At 36.5% G+C, this 16,432-nt stretch overlaps 1 protein-coding gene across 1 annotated transcript in view; it reads left to right on the forward strand.

Annotated features, from left to right (window-relative positions):
• The window catches only part of trim71 (tripartite motif containing 71, E3 ubiquitin protein ligase), a 54,692-nt gene that overhangs the window by 29,182 nt on the left and 9,078 nt on the right, over positions 1 to 16,432 (forward strand). The window contains exon 2 of the mRNA XM_056475125.1: positions 11,705 to 11,872. Within this exon, the coding sequence (XP_056331100.1) occupies positions 11,705 to 11,872 (168 nt within the window). The remainder of the gene's footprint in view (positions 1 to 11,704; positions 11,873 to 16,432) is intronic.

The following is a 16,432-nucleotide window of genomic DNA, read 5'->3' on the forward strand; positions in this document are numbered from 1 at the left end:
AGGGTTGTCACGATACTGGAATTCAATACCAATCAGTACTGAATTTTTCAAAACGTTACTGAACTCAGCGCTGTTTACTGAGTGTAACCATGGATACAGGGAAACTGGAGCTTTTTAAACGCGCGATTCATCAGCACATCGCTCGTATGTCATATGTTCGTGATCGACGTGACTTTGAAACGCTCTAGTCTCCCTGCATCTGTGGTTACACTAAGTAAACAGCAGTGAGTTCGGTGAACCGATGAGCTTTGTGGCCAATCACAGTCATTTTTATTGAGCACGTGAACACAACGGCAAATCAGCGCTGTTTAAGAACGTGGAAATGGACGTCTTTAAAATTTCAGTACAGATTGGTATCAAAATCCAGTATCTTAGCAACCCTATTCAGTACCAATCAGTACTAATATTTTAAAAATGTCCATTTGGGAACTGTTGTCAGGTCAGGACACACCAAGCTGACGGTCGGCCGTTGGTGTGTGATGTAGCAAGTAAACAATTCAAGTCAAACAAGAACACAAAGTAATTTTGATAAATTTCTCAAATATTTGCAAACTACCTGACAAACGTCTTGTCGCCTATCCAAGTTTTTGGAACAGCAAATAATAACTTCTAGTTGATCATTTGGTATTAAACTGGCTAATATGAAAGGCAAAGTCCTCTAGATTACGCTTATTTTAACAAAATAAAATATGATCATGCCTTGAATTTTTTAGTCACCTTTCGTCCGTTTGGTGTGTTCACGCGCAGCTTTTTGGTTCAGACGGAACCAGACCTGAGCCGAAGCGAGGTTACAACACTGAAGTCTCCGCCCCTAGTTGTTTGGCATTGGTTTGGTGTGTCCCGACATTTAAGAGGTTTTTACTCCAGGAAAGTTGCTTTGGTCTGGACTAAACACAAAGTTGATTTTATTTATTTATTTTTTTGTATGTGTTGATGCAAGCAAAGGCAAACAACGCTGTCATCAAATGTGTATTACACAAATGCAGAACAACCAAACATTACAATGTCTTTTTCTTTTATTCATCGATAAAACTTGGATTAAAGGTTGAGTTGTTTTTTTTTTTTCATGGTGGTTCATTAGAGACCATGGCTGATGGATGCTTGGAAACATCTGATGGGTGCAGAACTCAAATTATGGCATCTTGATAAATTAAAACAGGCAGGGCTTTTTGCAAATGTGTTGGATCGAGGTTGGATACCTTAACCCTAACAAGAATTTTCTTTTCAACTGGGTCTTAGTGTTGGGCGATATACAAAGTTTTCAAATCGCCATATCGTCCCCCTGTAAGATTGCAGATACACGATACTATCACATGGGGGCAGTGTTATGTTTGCTTATTTGCTCATTTATTTAACCATTCCTAAATGTATTTAATAACCTTCTGGCTCATTTTTTAAACTTACTATTCTACTTCATTGCCATTCCATTTTCTCTTGGAAAATAATTAAAACCAATGCAAATCATTTTGCTCTTATAGTTTCGCTAAGACGAAATAATTTCAAACAAGACTCTATGCAACAGTGCGACGCAGGACAGGACTTGATGGTGACTTCGAGTCCATTCAGTAAAGCGCGACGCGACTTCAGGTCTGATCATTATCGTCGCAAAGGAAAAATTTAACAAGGTTACGTTTGAATTTGCTAAAATCTAACACAATGTTCCACTTGGGATATATCTTGTTTTCTGATAAGTTTTAATTTAATATATGCTAGTTTAAATAAATAAATAAAATATAATTTAATAGCCTATATAAGTAAATATAGGCCTAATATATTTTTAAATAAAATAAACAGGCTATTTTCTGAAAAATGCGCTCGTCCATGTTGACATTCCATCGAATTAAGCACAAATAAGACGCATATATGTATTTCGTGTGTTTGAAGAAGCAGTCAATGCAGGCACTGGAAAACTTAAATAGGCTATTAATAACGGATATAAATGAAAGATAAAAAAACTTTATTTTGTTGTGAAAGCAATAGAGAATCTTGCAGGAGTGCTGTTATAAAGGAGTCTCAAATGAACAACGATTTTGTATTACCGCAACACGTTTTTTTCGGGAACATTTGAGCTGGTTTCAGTTCTTATTTCTTCCTTTTCGGTTGTTTAGTTTTTACAAATTGTTTTATTTAACTTGTTTGTTAATTAAATCCCTTTTTGTTATTTAGCCTATTATTTTTTTGCAACAAAGCTGCAAATTCATTTGCAATGATGAGATGTGGCTGTGTATTATAGTGCTCTCACGTGCAGCGCGCAGTCTGCAGTCCGAAAGTGTCGGTCAATGATGTTGATGTGAACAGCTGAAGCTGTCAAATTATTTGTAGTTCATTTATTATTAATCATGATGATTAAAAATAATACCATTCAATTTATTTAATAATGTAATTAAAACGTGTGAAATGTCTACATTAATGCAAAACAAGCTAAATATCGTTTGTAAAATCATCATAGATCTTTGCCTATCGTCGATACACAATACTATCGTCTGTCGGCACAACCCTACTCTCAGTCCATTTGTTTAGTGGACACCCTAGTGTTTTTGCTGTATTCACATTTGCACAAACTAGTTTTTCAAACAAACCAAACAAGACAAGTGTGAATACAACCAATACTGATTGGCCATTGTGTTCACATGCTCCAATCTTGATGTATTTGTATTGTAGGAGGGTGAGGGGATGATCATTGGAGCCAATCATATCTGTTGAGCATATAACACAATAGCCAATCAGGGGTTTTCAAGAATTCACTTAGCAGCGCCAACTTCGATATTAATCTCAACCGAATTGGTAAATTTTTTTTTACAATACCAGCAGCGCAAACAGGAAATGCTGGTGATGTCAATTTAAAAAAAAAAAAATTTGCTACTGATTAGTACCGAAGTTAGTACTTTTAACATCCCTACATGTGGCATCACTTTTAAAAACATGTTCCACATGTGTCTTTATCTCCAATGGCATAATGCCCAGTGAACCCAAATTATTGCCTTAATATGGTAAAGGCTCTGCAAAACTGCTTAGATACAGTGTTAACATTGGTGAATTTTAAACTTGGGTTTATTTTGAAATATTTAAGTTATGCATGATCGCTATTGCTTAGGCATTGAAGTTGGTTAAGCATTTTAAGTGTCCCTAAAGGTTCCCTTGATGAGAACCGCTGCCTAAGCATCTCAAACTGTTTGTTTTTTTGTTGTTGTTCCACACTTAAATGTTTTCAACACTTATCGCTGCACAAAATATCGAAACATTATCATTTAATGTTATTATAAATAATATTTTATTAAATCTACTACATATTAACAAAAGGCTGAAATTTGAGGCAGACTGACGTCTTTTTTCACAATTGTGATCGCATAGTGTAAATTGTAATTGACACAATATGACAGAAATATTTATGAGGCCGAACATCTGGACGTGTTTGTAACACTTGTGGTGTGAAATGTGTTTCGAATGAAAATGCCATTGATGGTGACAAATGAGAGAATCCCCAACCATTCTCTCATCCATATTCTTCAGGTTGTGCATGTATGCATGTCTATATTGCATAGACATTCATGTAGTTTATGGGTGACATTAGCTGACCAAAGCTGGAGCATCATCACACTTCTAGTAACTTCTGTTTGTTTGTTTTTTAGAAAATGTTTTTTTTTACATCTAAAGAGGGGAAACTCTCTTTCCACACCTGTTTTTAAAGAAAAGCTGGTGGACGCCACAGGCATAACAAGAGGCCTCCGTCCTGAGAGAGAGCAAGAGTGACGGGGGTGTGGGGATGTAGTTGTGGAAGATGGCATGTGTAGTATTTCTAAGATGTACACACCACTCATCACAGTGATGTCTTTGGCGTACAGGAGCAGTTAAAAGGAAGGTTATCTTGTACATGTAGGAAAAAAACATCAGCTAAATAAATCAAATAAATACTCACACAATTTTTTTCTGAAAGTCTTGATAACACTTTGTATTTCTATTCGTTTTTTGAGCAAATAGGACTGTAAAAAATCTTTGGGGTCCCATTCACTGCACTCGGAAGTTTACCCAACTATGACGATTTCCGCTGCTGAGAAACCCAGAATTGTGAAAACCCCTCATAGACAATCCATTGTGTTGGTCTTCTCGCATCAAATACCTATGTTCCTATCGGAGGCTATACTTTTTGCATAAGGTATTAGGAGTAAATAAGAGGATTTTATTTCCTTCCTACCAGTCTGTTTATAAAAGTTTGATAAGATATGGACTGTCCAGTTAAAATCAAAACTTTTCAGACTGGTACTGACTGCCTTAAAAATGTAAGAAAAGTTAAGCTATTCGTTTCTGATGATACACACACGTTTTAGATGAGAATTTTAATGTTACATTCAGGGAGACGATTAAGAATTTTGATGTGTAAATCCAATCTATATAAGAACCCATTTGTATCGGCTAGGCATGGGATAACTGTTTTCAAGGTGTACCGTGGTTTTTTGTAAGAATTTTAAAGAAATCAGTGTTTTTGAAACTAATGAAGACAGAAGTCATTGATTCATTTTCATTATTTAGCCTGACATGTTTACTGCTCTAAAATATTATAAATCTTTTTGCCCAGATATTTAAAAAGAATATATTTTAGAGCAGTAATCACAATACCGTGAAACCGTGATATTTTTATCTAAGGTTATCATACCGTCAGAATCTTATACCGGCCCATGCCTAGTGCCAACTGCTGTTAAATTGCTTAACAGAGAAGTTTGACATACATTTAGGGTAGGGCTGTTCGATTATGGAAAAAAAATCATAATCACAATTATTTTGGTCATAATTGTAATCACGATTATTCGCCCTTCTGTTTCCCAAATGATGTTTAACAAAGGAATTTTCACAGTATTTCCTATAATATTTTTTCTTCTGGAGAAAGTCTAATTTGTTTAATTTCGGCTAGAATAAAAGCAGTTTTTAATATTTTGAAACCTATTTTAAGGTTAATATTATTAGCCCCCTTAAGCAATACATATTTTTGATAGTCTGCAGAAGAAACTACTGTTTTACACTGACTTGTCTAATTACCCTAATTAAGCCTTTGAATTGCACTTTAAGCTGAATACTAGTATCTTGAAAAATATTTAGTTAAATATTATTTACTGTCATCATAGCAAAGATAAAAGAAATCAGTTATTAGAAATAGTTATTAAATCTGTTATGTTTAAAAATGGGTTGAAACTAAATCTTTCCATTAAACAGAAATTCAGGGGAAAAGGGTCTATAATAATTCAGGAGGGCTAATAATTCTGACTTTAACTGTATATATACAGTTATTTTCCTCCCTCTAAATAAGGGAAGGGAAATAAATACAATAGAATAAAAATATGAAACAAACTGTGCTTTAAGCATCTTCACTGTATGGAAAACACTTGAGCTACAAAAGTCCTTCAGTCAAGAGCAGTGAGGGATTTTGTCCTTTTGTTTGATTAATGATAAAAACAGTCTGCAGCAGGAATATCACATGCTGTCACTTTAAGAATAGTGCGGCTCTGATATGGTTTCTCTTTCACACGTCTTTTGATTCTCAACTCGTTTGTTTATTACACAAATGAGGGTTAATATGAATAATCACAAAACACCGCGCTCTGACACAAATGTGCATGTATTTGACCATTAAAGTGCTCTCATTAAGATGTGTTAGATGTGTGTGATCCGAAAAATGATCCGATCTGTGACTAAAAACCATAATGTGATCCAAACTGATCCGTTACACCACCAATTTTTGTGTTTTTGACTAACTGAGTTTTTAAAAATGTAATTTAAATACAAATTTAATGACGTAATTGATAATTAATTACTTTATTTGAAGTAACTTTCCCAACACAGCCTATGCGTAATTAAATAATTTTACATGTTTAATTTGTGTTGTGATGTTTCTAGCCCTGTCATGGATGTCCAAGACAAAATTTACAGAAATTATACAAAGTACAAACAAACAAAATGGAACAATACTTTGGTCTTAACAATTACGTCATGGGAATAGTTTGGGACATTACCAGGAAACACTCATGAGGATGAGAAGGTTTCTGGATCCTACCAGCTGTTGGAAATACATTTATTCCACACATAGTGCGAGTGAAATTTGAGTTAACTGAATGAGGCAAACACTACGTAAATGTTTCAGATGGAATGTGGGAATCCTGGGTGGTTGGTGTCTTCCCAACCCTTCCATGATCCTTCCTGCCAATTCCCGTCAGTCCCAAACATAGCTTCCCAAAAAGTGCTGCCATGTGACCTCTGTACACACTAGTGAAGTTGTAGCATCTGGTCCACAGAGAGGGGACCGGCTTTTACGAGCAGGTAACTCGAGTGGAATCACGACTCTAGATTTACACGCAGCTGCTGCCGCTGGATCGCCAAGTGAGATATAATTAGCGTTTGATCCGGTCTTTTGGTAAAGTCATTAAGTTGCAGGAAAGCGGTCTTCTGGGTTACTGTACCTGACACTGAGTTTGACTTTTAGGAAGGTGGTGCTTGGGTTTGGTTGAGAGAGAGTTCAGCTCAATTACACACTTTAAGCTTTTCGTTGTAAACTCAAGAAAGCTAGCCTGAATGGATGCGGTTCGGATTTAAGCAGTGCATTTATCTTAATTTTGCAGTAATGAATAAATAGTTTTACTCTGTTGTTAATTATATTTTGTTAATTATGAATTTTTGGTCATTTTCCATTTTTATAATTTAAAGTTTTTTACCTCAAAGCATTTAGTTTTTGTTTGTTTTTTCCCCGGGGAATCATACCATTGAGCCTTGGTCAACTCTAAGCTACAGAAAAGCTTTATGAATGCGTTTTGAAAACACAATGAATTGACTGAGTCAGAAGAGTGACATAACAATAGACTTTAAACAATCCATCATCTGACTGTCAGATCACAGGAAACCCAAACCCAAGCTGAAGGGGGAAATTCTTCTACTTTGCAGTCATTTCAAAGAGTTCACATTTTATATTCCATGTTCAATTCCTGTTCAAATAAAGAGTTAATTTAAGTATTTTTGCCCAGAATTAAAGGGCACCTATGATGAAATCATCTTTTGTAAGCTGTTTGGACAGAACTGTGTAGGTAAAGTGTGTCATGTTGGAGTGACGGAAGCACAATAAGTCTCTTTTTGGATCCAAATCCCTCCCATTTTGAGGCCCACCGCAACGTGATATACGAGTGTGGTTTCCCCGCCCACCGAATTGATTGACAGATGCGTATTAGTATGTCTTCATAGTAATGCATATAATCATAAAATCAAACAAGACAGGACTTGCGCAAAGCAACTGGGATTACAAGATCTGTTCAGCTCTCTGTGATCATCTGCACCTCGAGAATGAATTGTACAAGTTTAAAACGTTTTTAAAACCGTGGATGTTTGTAATAAAGACAGTAAAGTCACTTCGTAATTCATCACCACAGCCGCATAGTGTTAGTACAATATAAAAGAAGACGCCGCAATCCCAGTTTGTGGACTAAATCAACTTTATTTTGGGCATTAACATAACGGATATCCATACAGCAGTGGATATTAATGTGTGTCCTGTCACGTTTGCCGTGCATAAACCGTGCAAAACTAAACGTGTGTCTGTGTGTGTGTTTGTGCGAACTTCATAATGACATTGTGTGTGACTCATCATTGCAGAAAGGCTTGATTTAACTTCACAACAAATGTCAAATAACCGTTGGGAAAGTTTTACTGTAGTAAGGGAGATCTGCTTCATTCTTGTCTGTCACTGTGCTGTTTATCTAAGTGAAGGCTACATGCATCAGAACAATACAGAGGGAGCATAACAGCTGAACAGTCATTACAGCTCAATTTTCCCAGATCTAGAAAGGTATAATAAATAATCTGATGGGTGTTGAGTTGAAACTTTACGTTTTGGAGACACAAAAGACCTTAAATCTTGAAAAGGGGGAATCTGGATGCCCTTTAAACCATTTTGGTTATCTTAACACTGCATTGGAAGTAACATTTTGCTGTACACCATGATGAAACATAATTCATACATTTTATAGGACTAGGCGATATAAATTAAATTAAATCGCAAAAACTCTGTTAACAAAGCTGCGATTTGTCAGTGGTTGCATAATAAGGAAACTTTAAACACTCGCCAAGAAGAAACCCAGGAAATCCTCATACACTCAAAAATGATGTTTGCTGTTTGTTCAAGCTAATTATTGAATTTATTAAATTGAGCTGAAACGACACCATTCTTGAGGGTTTTTTGGACAACTTAATTGTTTTATGTTCAATCCACTTCAATCCACAATCCACTGTTTTTTGTAAAAACAAAAGGTAATTTGATTTCTTCATGTTGTCCCATCACAAATGGATTGTGCAACCCAGCATTTTTTACAGTGTAGAGATGCATTATAAACATGTTTAACTGCTTTCATTGGTTAAGCGTGACTAATAATCACATGACGATGATAATATTTTTGCCCTTAATGTCAGTGTATTGTATTGTTTACAAATTTTTATTCTTCTTTTTTTTTAGATTACATTTTTGTATAATTGTATTTATTGTAAATTCTTTGTTTAAAAACTCTACTTTTTGTATTAATATTATATGTTAGGCATCTAGGGTCTGAGAGTAACGTAATTTCTATTCTCTATATGTCCTGTACATGTGGTTGAATTGAGAATTAAGCTGACTTTGACTTTGAAGATAGAATCCACTTACAGAAGAATTTAGCAGTTATGAAGTGAGTTTAAGGTAAAATTATGTTATTGTGGTATTTTCGCATATTACACAGAGCTGTAGTTCTTTAAGTGACTATGCAAACGGCTGACACTATCACAGAACGATGATCTCAATGTCATTGTCGTCCAATTAAATCCATTTTGATCGTTTTTGAGTGGTGGATTGACTTAGTTTTGCCATTTAATCCATGTGACTAAACACAGTTTAGATGGTAAAAGCTCAGCAGGCTATTTTCGAATAATGGATCCACTCTTTAAAAAAATCTATATAAAGTAGTCAAGTAATTGGCTAGTTTGGCTAGTTGTTGGATGATTGCAACTCATTCCTTGTAACTATAAATAATTTAATGCATTGTTCTTAACTTGGGTTAAAGTGGGGTTTACAGAGGTAACACAATATTCTGGCTTTGGTTTTATTTTTGAATTAAAAGTACTGGGTTTAAGGATGCTTATTTACTGTTGGCTTCTATGAGAATGTATAAGCAATAAACACATTTTCCCATTTCATGTTACTATTAACATTAATGTTCTTGGCAGCTGACCAATGTGCAACTGTTTATGAGCTCAGTGTTATAGAGTGGTTTTAGCTCGGTATGCTTTTTTTTTTACATGTTGAGTTAATATTTACATTTGTGTTCAATTTGATCTAAATGGGGGGGGGGGGGCAACTAGAAAAAAAACACATTTACTGTTTAGATGCCTAATGAGGTGGCAACTTAATGACTTCATTGCGAACTATTTTTGGTCCAATTCTCAAATTGATTTTCCACCCAAATGTTTTTTTTTTACACCAAGATGGCTCAGGATGTCATACTAAAATGCTATCTAAGGGCCGGGATACACCAAGCTGATGGTTAGCTTTTGGGCTTTGTTGGCCGGCTAGTTGGGTTAACAGTGGAGCTTGTTGGCCCAATTCAACATGTAGAATTGGCCGTCGGCTGAAGAGAGTGCACTGATTGGTTATTCAACAACGAATTAGAGTGCGAGTACAAAAGCTGAAGTGGTGTACCCAAGTAAACAAATCAAGTCAAGTAGGAACTGGCTGTAATTTTGCATCATTTATCAAGTTTTTTGCAAAGAATATGGATTATTAGATGATAAGAAATTGTCACGAGGGAATCTCTTCGTCAGTAGTGAGTGACTATTGTGTAGGGCTGGGCCAGTATACAATATTATATCAAATTGCGATAAAATTAATGTCAATAACAATGATAAGCTCAGGACTTTTTTTACTCTATTTTGATCTAAGAGCCAATCACACAGCAGAAATGTGCAACAATGGGAATCTAGAAGTGTATTTGATATTAGAGATGCACCGAATTGTCGGCCACTAAAAATTTACCAGCTGAAAATGTTATGCTTTTAATGAACCCTCTAATTTTTGTGGCTTCAGTCGTTGTTGGGGTACTCCTTTTAAATCTGGAAGCATTATCAACTGATATCACAATCTATAGCGTTATCGTTCAATATGGAAAATAATTATCGAGATTGCATTTTTACAATATCGCCTAGCCCAATTTGTGTGTGCGTGACAAAAGTTCCGGTTTCCCTTTTTGGAACGAGAGAGCGCACACATACACAAGGTTTTTGGTCTAGATGGGACCAGATGCAGCCAACGCAAGCTGACAACAGTCGGTTTTTGTTGCTGCTAGTCGTTTGCTATTGGCTTGGTGTGTCCCAGCCATAGACTGTAAAAGATATGGGCGTAGTATCCGTGACGTCACCCATAGGTTTCTGAAGAACGCAAATGAAGCTACCAGTAGGCATGGCTAACCAACGCCATTTTGTTTGCGTCATCACACCAAGCGAGGGATATCAAACAAGGGCAAAAAGGCAGAGCGTGAGCAGAGCTACAAATGCCTGCTAGTATTTTGCTAGGACATGCTATTTATTGGGAGAAACGCTTAATACTTTTAATAATACTCGTTTGTGTTCTGACCACATGTGCTTGGTTGTATATTGTATTAATAAAGTGTTTAGACTTTTAAAAACACTATTGTAATACATGCAAACTACTTCCAAATACTTACAAATATATTCTGCGTTAGTAAATACGAGGTTATTTATGAAATCCAGGCATAAAACTGTATGACAACTTTTCAGATGACTGTTCGATAGCCTACAAGCTAATCAATCTGGCAGATTCTGGAGTGCATTACAGTTCTAAAGAAAAAATATAAACGATAAATGATCTTAAATAAAACAAAAACATTTATAGATATGGTATACAAGTATAGAATTTAACTAACTTGGGAAATGGAGGCCATAAAAATGGTTTGTGAGCACAATTAAGTGCATACAGCATGCCATATCATCTGATAATTGTAGGAAATAATTCCAAAAAGCAACTGACTGTGTAAAGCCACATAAAACAAAAATACAATGTATACGCAGAGTTCAGCGGCTAATCAGCCGGAATCAGCTGAGGTGAAGTGATTGTGACCAGCGAGACCTAGCTGTCACTCAAGTGGCCACGCCCTTAATTATGCAGATGTTCGCTGCCCTCACTATTATGCCACGCCTCTATGGATGCGCCAGCCCTGCTCACGTTATGTCAATTGTATTGTCACACTGCCTCCAAAGTTTTCGTCCGTCATGAAAAATATTGAATCGGGTTTCATTTTTATTTCGTAAAAAAAATAATTTCTGCATCCAAAAAATCGTTTTAAGAGGTGTTTTGACAATTCAGAACCATCGTACAACTAAAAGGTAAATACAGAATTACTTAACAAGAGCCTTCAATAAAGATATAACTTTGACAAACACAGTGCATCATATAAAGACTGAATGTGACAGACAGTTGCTGTTTGGTGCGTGTCCGTCCATCCGCCCATATATTTGGCGTACTGCCAGTCTCAGTTTGGGAATTTGACGTTTTTTTGTTACGTACAAAAATGTATCAAAATTCCTCCAATAACCAGTGCTCAAGTCTGAGTGTTGTAGAGCTTGTGTTGTACTCCACAGTTGATCACAGATTCAGTTTATTTGACCTAGTTTCTCTTGTTTTGGTTCACAGGTCCTGCGCTTCTTCTGCGACAGCTGCACCGTGCCAATCTGTAGAGAGTGCAGTTTGGGCAGACACGCGGGTCACAGCTTCACGTACCTGCAGGAAGCATTGCAGGACTCCAGAGCGCTGACCATCCAGCTCCTCGCAGACGCACAGCAGGGCAGACAGGCCATACAGGTTAGACAACATCTATAACCTCTCTTAAACAGACATCAGTGCAAACACCTGCCGGGGATTTGAATAATTGTTCATTTTACTTTGTATTTAACAATACTTGGGATTCTTTGTTTAAAATCTGAATATCAGTAGAAAAATAAGTAGCAAACATATTTCATTTGTTGTTGTGAGAGTGGGAATTATAAATTATCTTCATGAAACATGATCATTGCTTGATAGGCCAACTATTTTTACAGGTATATTAACGGCTGGCCAAGTATATTTGATGGTGACACATGAATACTATTATTATCACCCTTTTACAATTTTTTTTTTTTTTTATATCCGTACAAAAAAAGCCAAACATTAGCAAAAATCTTCTCTTGCTCGTTTCCTACTACTGGTTCTGTGTGTGCAAAAACCATGAACACTCAAAAAGACTCTCCCGCGCACTGCAGACCCACAAAGACTTTTGCGGCAAAATGCGTCCAACCGTAGTTTCTGAATCTCCTAAAATGTTCGGGATACGGGTTTTACTTTCGCCTTTCCTAAAGTTGGCGTTATTTGTTTGCGTTTTTGCATTATCTTTTCGCAGCTGACTGTGGTGCGCACAGCCGAGAGAGAAATGTTAAACGCTTATTCAATTAACGACTCAGATAAGCTTTAAACTCGGAGAAAACAAAATATAGGCTACTGGATGCAAAATATTTGTACACCATTAGAAATGGTTAATCAACTACTTTGCTTTATTTAATTCATCTACACTTTTCTTGTAATTATTATAAGTTTTCGCATTTTTAATTTTTATTCATATGTTCTCTTATTTATTTCTCATTTGCTGTAAATTTTATTAATTTCAAGAGTTCCCAGTTAGATATGCTTGGTGTTTAAAGCAGGTTTGGCATGCTGTCCCAGGAGAGAACTCTGAGCTCGGAGATATTTGAGCCCAGGGCTCCCGCCCGGTCAATAAGCATATCAGGAGATCCGAGATCAGGTAGGTCTCGAGAGCTCCCCCTTTAGAAAAGGGAGGAAAGGGAGGAGATGGGGTGGAAGGGGGGATTCTTCCAAACGAAGTTAGAGCAGTTGGGAGAAAATGATCCATTTATAGTAAACTAGGATCACTCTGATTGGATTATTACTGATTACAGATGAGTGGCCAGACGTGCTCAATCATATCACATGCTCCTCTCGAAATTAGTTTATGAAACTTCACTTAATGATGCTAATATATTACGTTATACATATCTAAAATGCTTTGGCTATACTGTACTATATGCTTTATTGGCATCACATTATAAATGCCATGCCAATAAAGCAACTTTAGAGAGAGAGAGAACCTGTCAGTGGGTGCACATGGCTTCTAAACAGCATAAAAGGAAGAGAAATAGTGGTTTTCTTTTATTTCAACAGCTTTTTTTTAGAACTTTAACCCATTGAGAAGAAAATGTGTGTATAACAGTGTGAAACTAAATCAAAATATAGTTAAAAATCACATTATTTTTGCTTGTCACATGTGGTTGACCCTTTATGTGCTGTGGGTAAAAGGTGTGCTTCAATTCGGCTACCACTGCCAGTATATTTTAAACCTGTGGGAAGCACTGGAATATTTTGAATAAAATTACAGGTTCTAAGTTCTGTTTGTTAAAACCAAAAGTGTCTTGCAGTACTGTTTTTGTAGTAAATGGAAAACGAATTACATTTGTCTCCTCCCTTTTTGGCTGATCTGAAAAATGGTCCAATCTGGGACTAAAAAACTATAATGTAATCCGAAGCATGAGATTTGTGATCCGTTACACCACTATTATCTAATATAAATATCGCATGATTATATAAATTGCAATATTTTGCGTAGCTCGTCAGTCAACTTTGGCTTTGTGTAGTAAACGCTGCTCCATCTGAATGCACATGCTGGCGATTTACTGCTGATTATACCAAAAATTACCAGACAAATGTGCAGCCCTACTAAAATACGAAACATTTTGCCTTCACATTAATAAAATGAATTAAATATTAAAGCAATTAAATATTAAAAGTTATTTTAAATTATAATATTTCATGATCTTGTGGATTATTGAACACATCGGTGGAATTCAGGGATTTCCATGAAGTCTCTGGCCTCAAATTTAATAGGGAAAGAAATCACCAAAATACATGGTACAAATCTACAAGTGCATACTAAAAGAATAGTCAAATAAATAAAGATCTAAAACTCCTTCATATACAAAAGCAGTTCTAATACCTAAATAAATGCAACATTAGATATCGATTGACAAATAATTAAAAAAAAATTTAATTTATTGAAAAATTATTTTAGCACTTTCCAGTGCACTCGCTCCATAGATGTCTATTGTAAATTCATTTAAATACTTGATTTTTGTACATTTAATGCACATTGCAACCACATGACCCTTAGCTTTGTGGAAGTAAAGCGAATTGTAAAAAAGGGGGCCTGTAGAATCAAGCTGGCTTTCCATTAGCATCACTGTGATTTTTTTCACCCCCACTCAACCTCAATGAAGACAACAGAAGAGAGGGAGGAACACCGGGCCAGTGCTCGCTTACTGCCCCTATTCAGCATCCTAATGGCCCTCGCTGGGCGTATCATTAGCCGCTCACAGAGGAAATGTTTCTATTTCTCTGACACTCTTCAAAGAGGCTCGGTAGGGGGAGAAAACAGCACCCATTAGGGCTGTTTAGATCCGTCCTTCTCCACTGACGCAGAGTTAGTTGGCATGGAAACCTTGGAAAATTTGAAAGTGAAAAGCAGAAGAGGTTTCTGTTAAAGGGAATGAATTCCAATAGCAGTTTATGTGCCTCGGCTTTTCAAACATGCCGGGAACATTTGAATACACCCCAGTGGGCTTCCCACACATGGGATTTTTCATGATACAGAATCGTGCTTGACTTTTCTTATTGAACTAAATGTGATGTGAAATAAAAAATCACTGATGCTGAATTGTACTTTCCAAATACAAGCAATTTAATTAGATAATTGAACCCAAACATGTCATTCATCTTGTCATGTTGCCTTTCTAAAAATGTTGTTAACACCATTTCAGAGACATTTCTCAATATTATCTTCTTAAAGGGATAGTTCACCCAAAAATTGAGGTTGGAAATTGATTACATGACCTTGAGGATTAAAAAAATATACTATACAAGGCTGTGTGTTTTATGCTGTAAACCATTCCACCTCTACTACCAACACTATAAAGCACTATTATACTAATGGACAAAACACAAATACATGTAAATGTACATAGAAATGTAAGTACTGTGAATTATTAAAATGATAATGGAAGTAATTTGTTCAAATTCATTGTAAAATACACTCACAGGCCACTTTATTAGGTATACCTAAAACTAGTACTGGGGTGGACCCTTTTTGTCTTTAGAACTACCTTAATCCTTCGTGGCAGTGATTTAACAAGATACTGGAAATATTCCTTAGAGATTTTGTTGTTCTGATTTGTATCTGATTTGTGGGCTGCACATCCATGATGTGAATCTCCCATTCCAACACATCTTAAATGTGCTCTATTGGATCGAGATTTGGTTACTGTGGGGGCCAATTGAGTACAGTGAACTCATTGTCATGTTCAAGAAACCAGTCTGAGATGATTTGCGCTTGATTACATGGCGCATTATCCAGCTGGAAGTAGCCATCAGAAGATGGGTACACTGTGGTCATAAAGTGATGGACATGGTCAGCAACAATAATCCGGTGGGCTGTGGTGTTGACACAATTTTCAATTGGTACTAATGGGCCCAAAGTTTGCCAAAAAAATATCCCCCACACCATTACACCACCACCACCAGCCTGAACCGTTGGTACAAGGCAGGATGGATCCATGCTTTCATGTTGTCGATGCCTAATTCTGAACCTACCATTTAAATGTCGCAGCAGAAATCGAGACTCATCAGACCAGGCAACGTTTATCCAATCTTCTATTGTCCAGTTTTGGTGAGCCTGTGTGAATTATAGCCTCAGTTTCCTGTTCTTAGCTGACAGGAGTGACACTTGGTGTGGTCTTCTGCTGCTGTAGCCCATCTGCCTTAAGGTTGGACATGTGTGTTCAGAGAAGCTCTACTGCATTCCTCCTTTGTAACGAGTGGTTATTTGAGTTACTGTTGCCTTTTTATTAGTTCAAACCAGTCTGGCCATTCTCCTCTGACCTCTGGCATCAACAAGGCATTTGTGCTTACAGATCTGCCCCTCACTGGATATTTTCTCTATTACGAAAAATTCTCTGTAAATTAGATATTTGTGTGTGAAAATCCCAGTAGATCAGCAGTTTCTGAAATACTCAGACTATTTGGCACCAACAAACATGCCACATTCAAAGTCACTTAAATCACCTTTCTTCCCCATTCTGATGCTCTGTTTGAACTGCAGCAGATCGCCTTGACCATGTCTACATGCCTAAATGCTTTTGAGTTGCTGCCATGTGACTGGCTGATTAGAAATTTGCGTCAACTAGCAGTTGTACCTAATAAAGTAGCCGGTGAGTGTACAATTCAATGAATGCCCTACATTTCTGCCATGACTACGGTTGTAGTTGGTTTAAATCTGTAATAAAT

The sequence above is a fragment of the Danio aesculapii genome, chromosome 16, assembly GCF_903798145.1.
Source record: "Danio aesculapii chromosome 16, fDanAes4.1, whole genome shotgun sequence".
In the NCBI taxonomy this organism is placed as follows: Eukaryota; Metazoa; Chordata; class Actinopteri; order Cypriniformes; family Danionidae; genus Danio; species Danio aesculapii.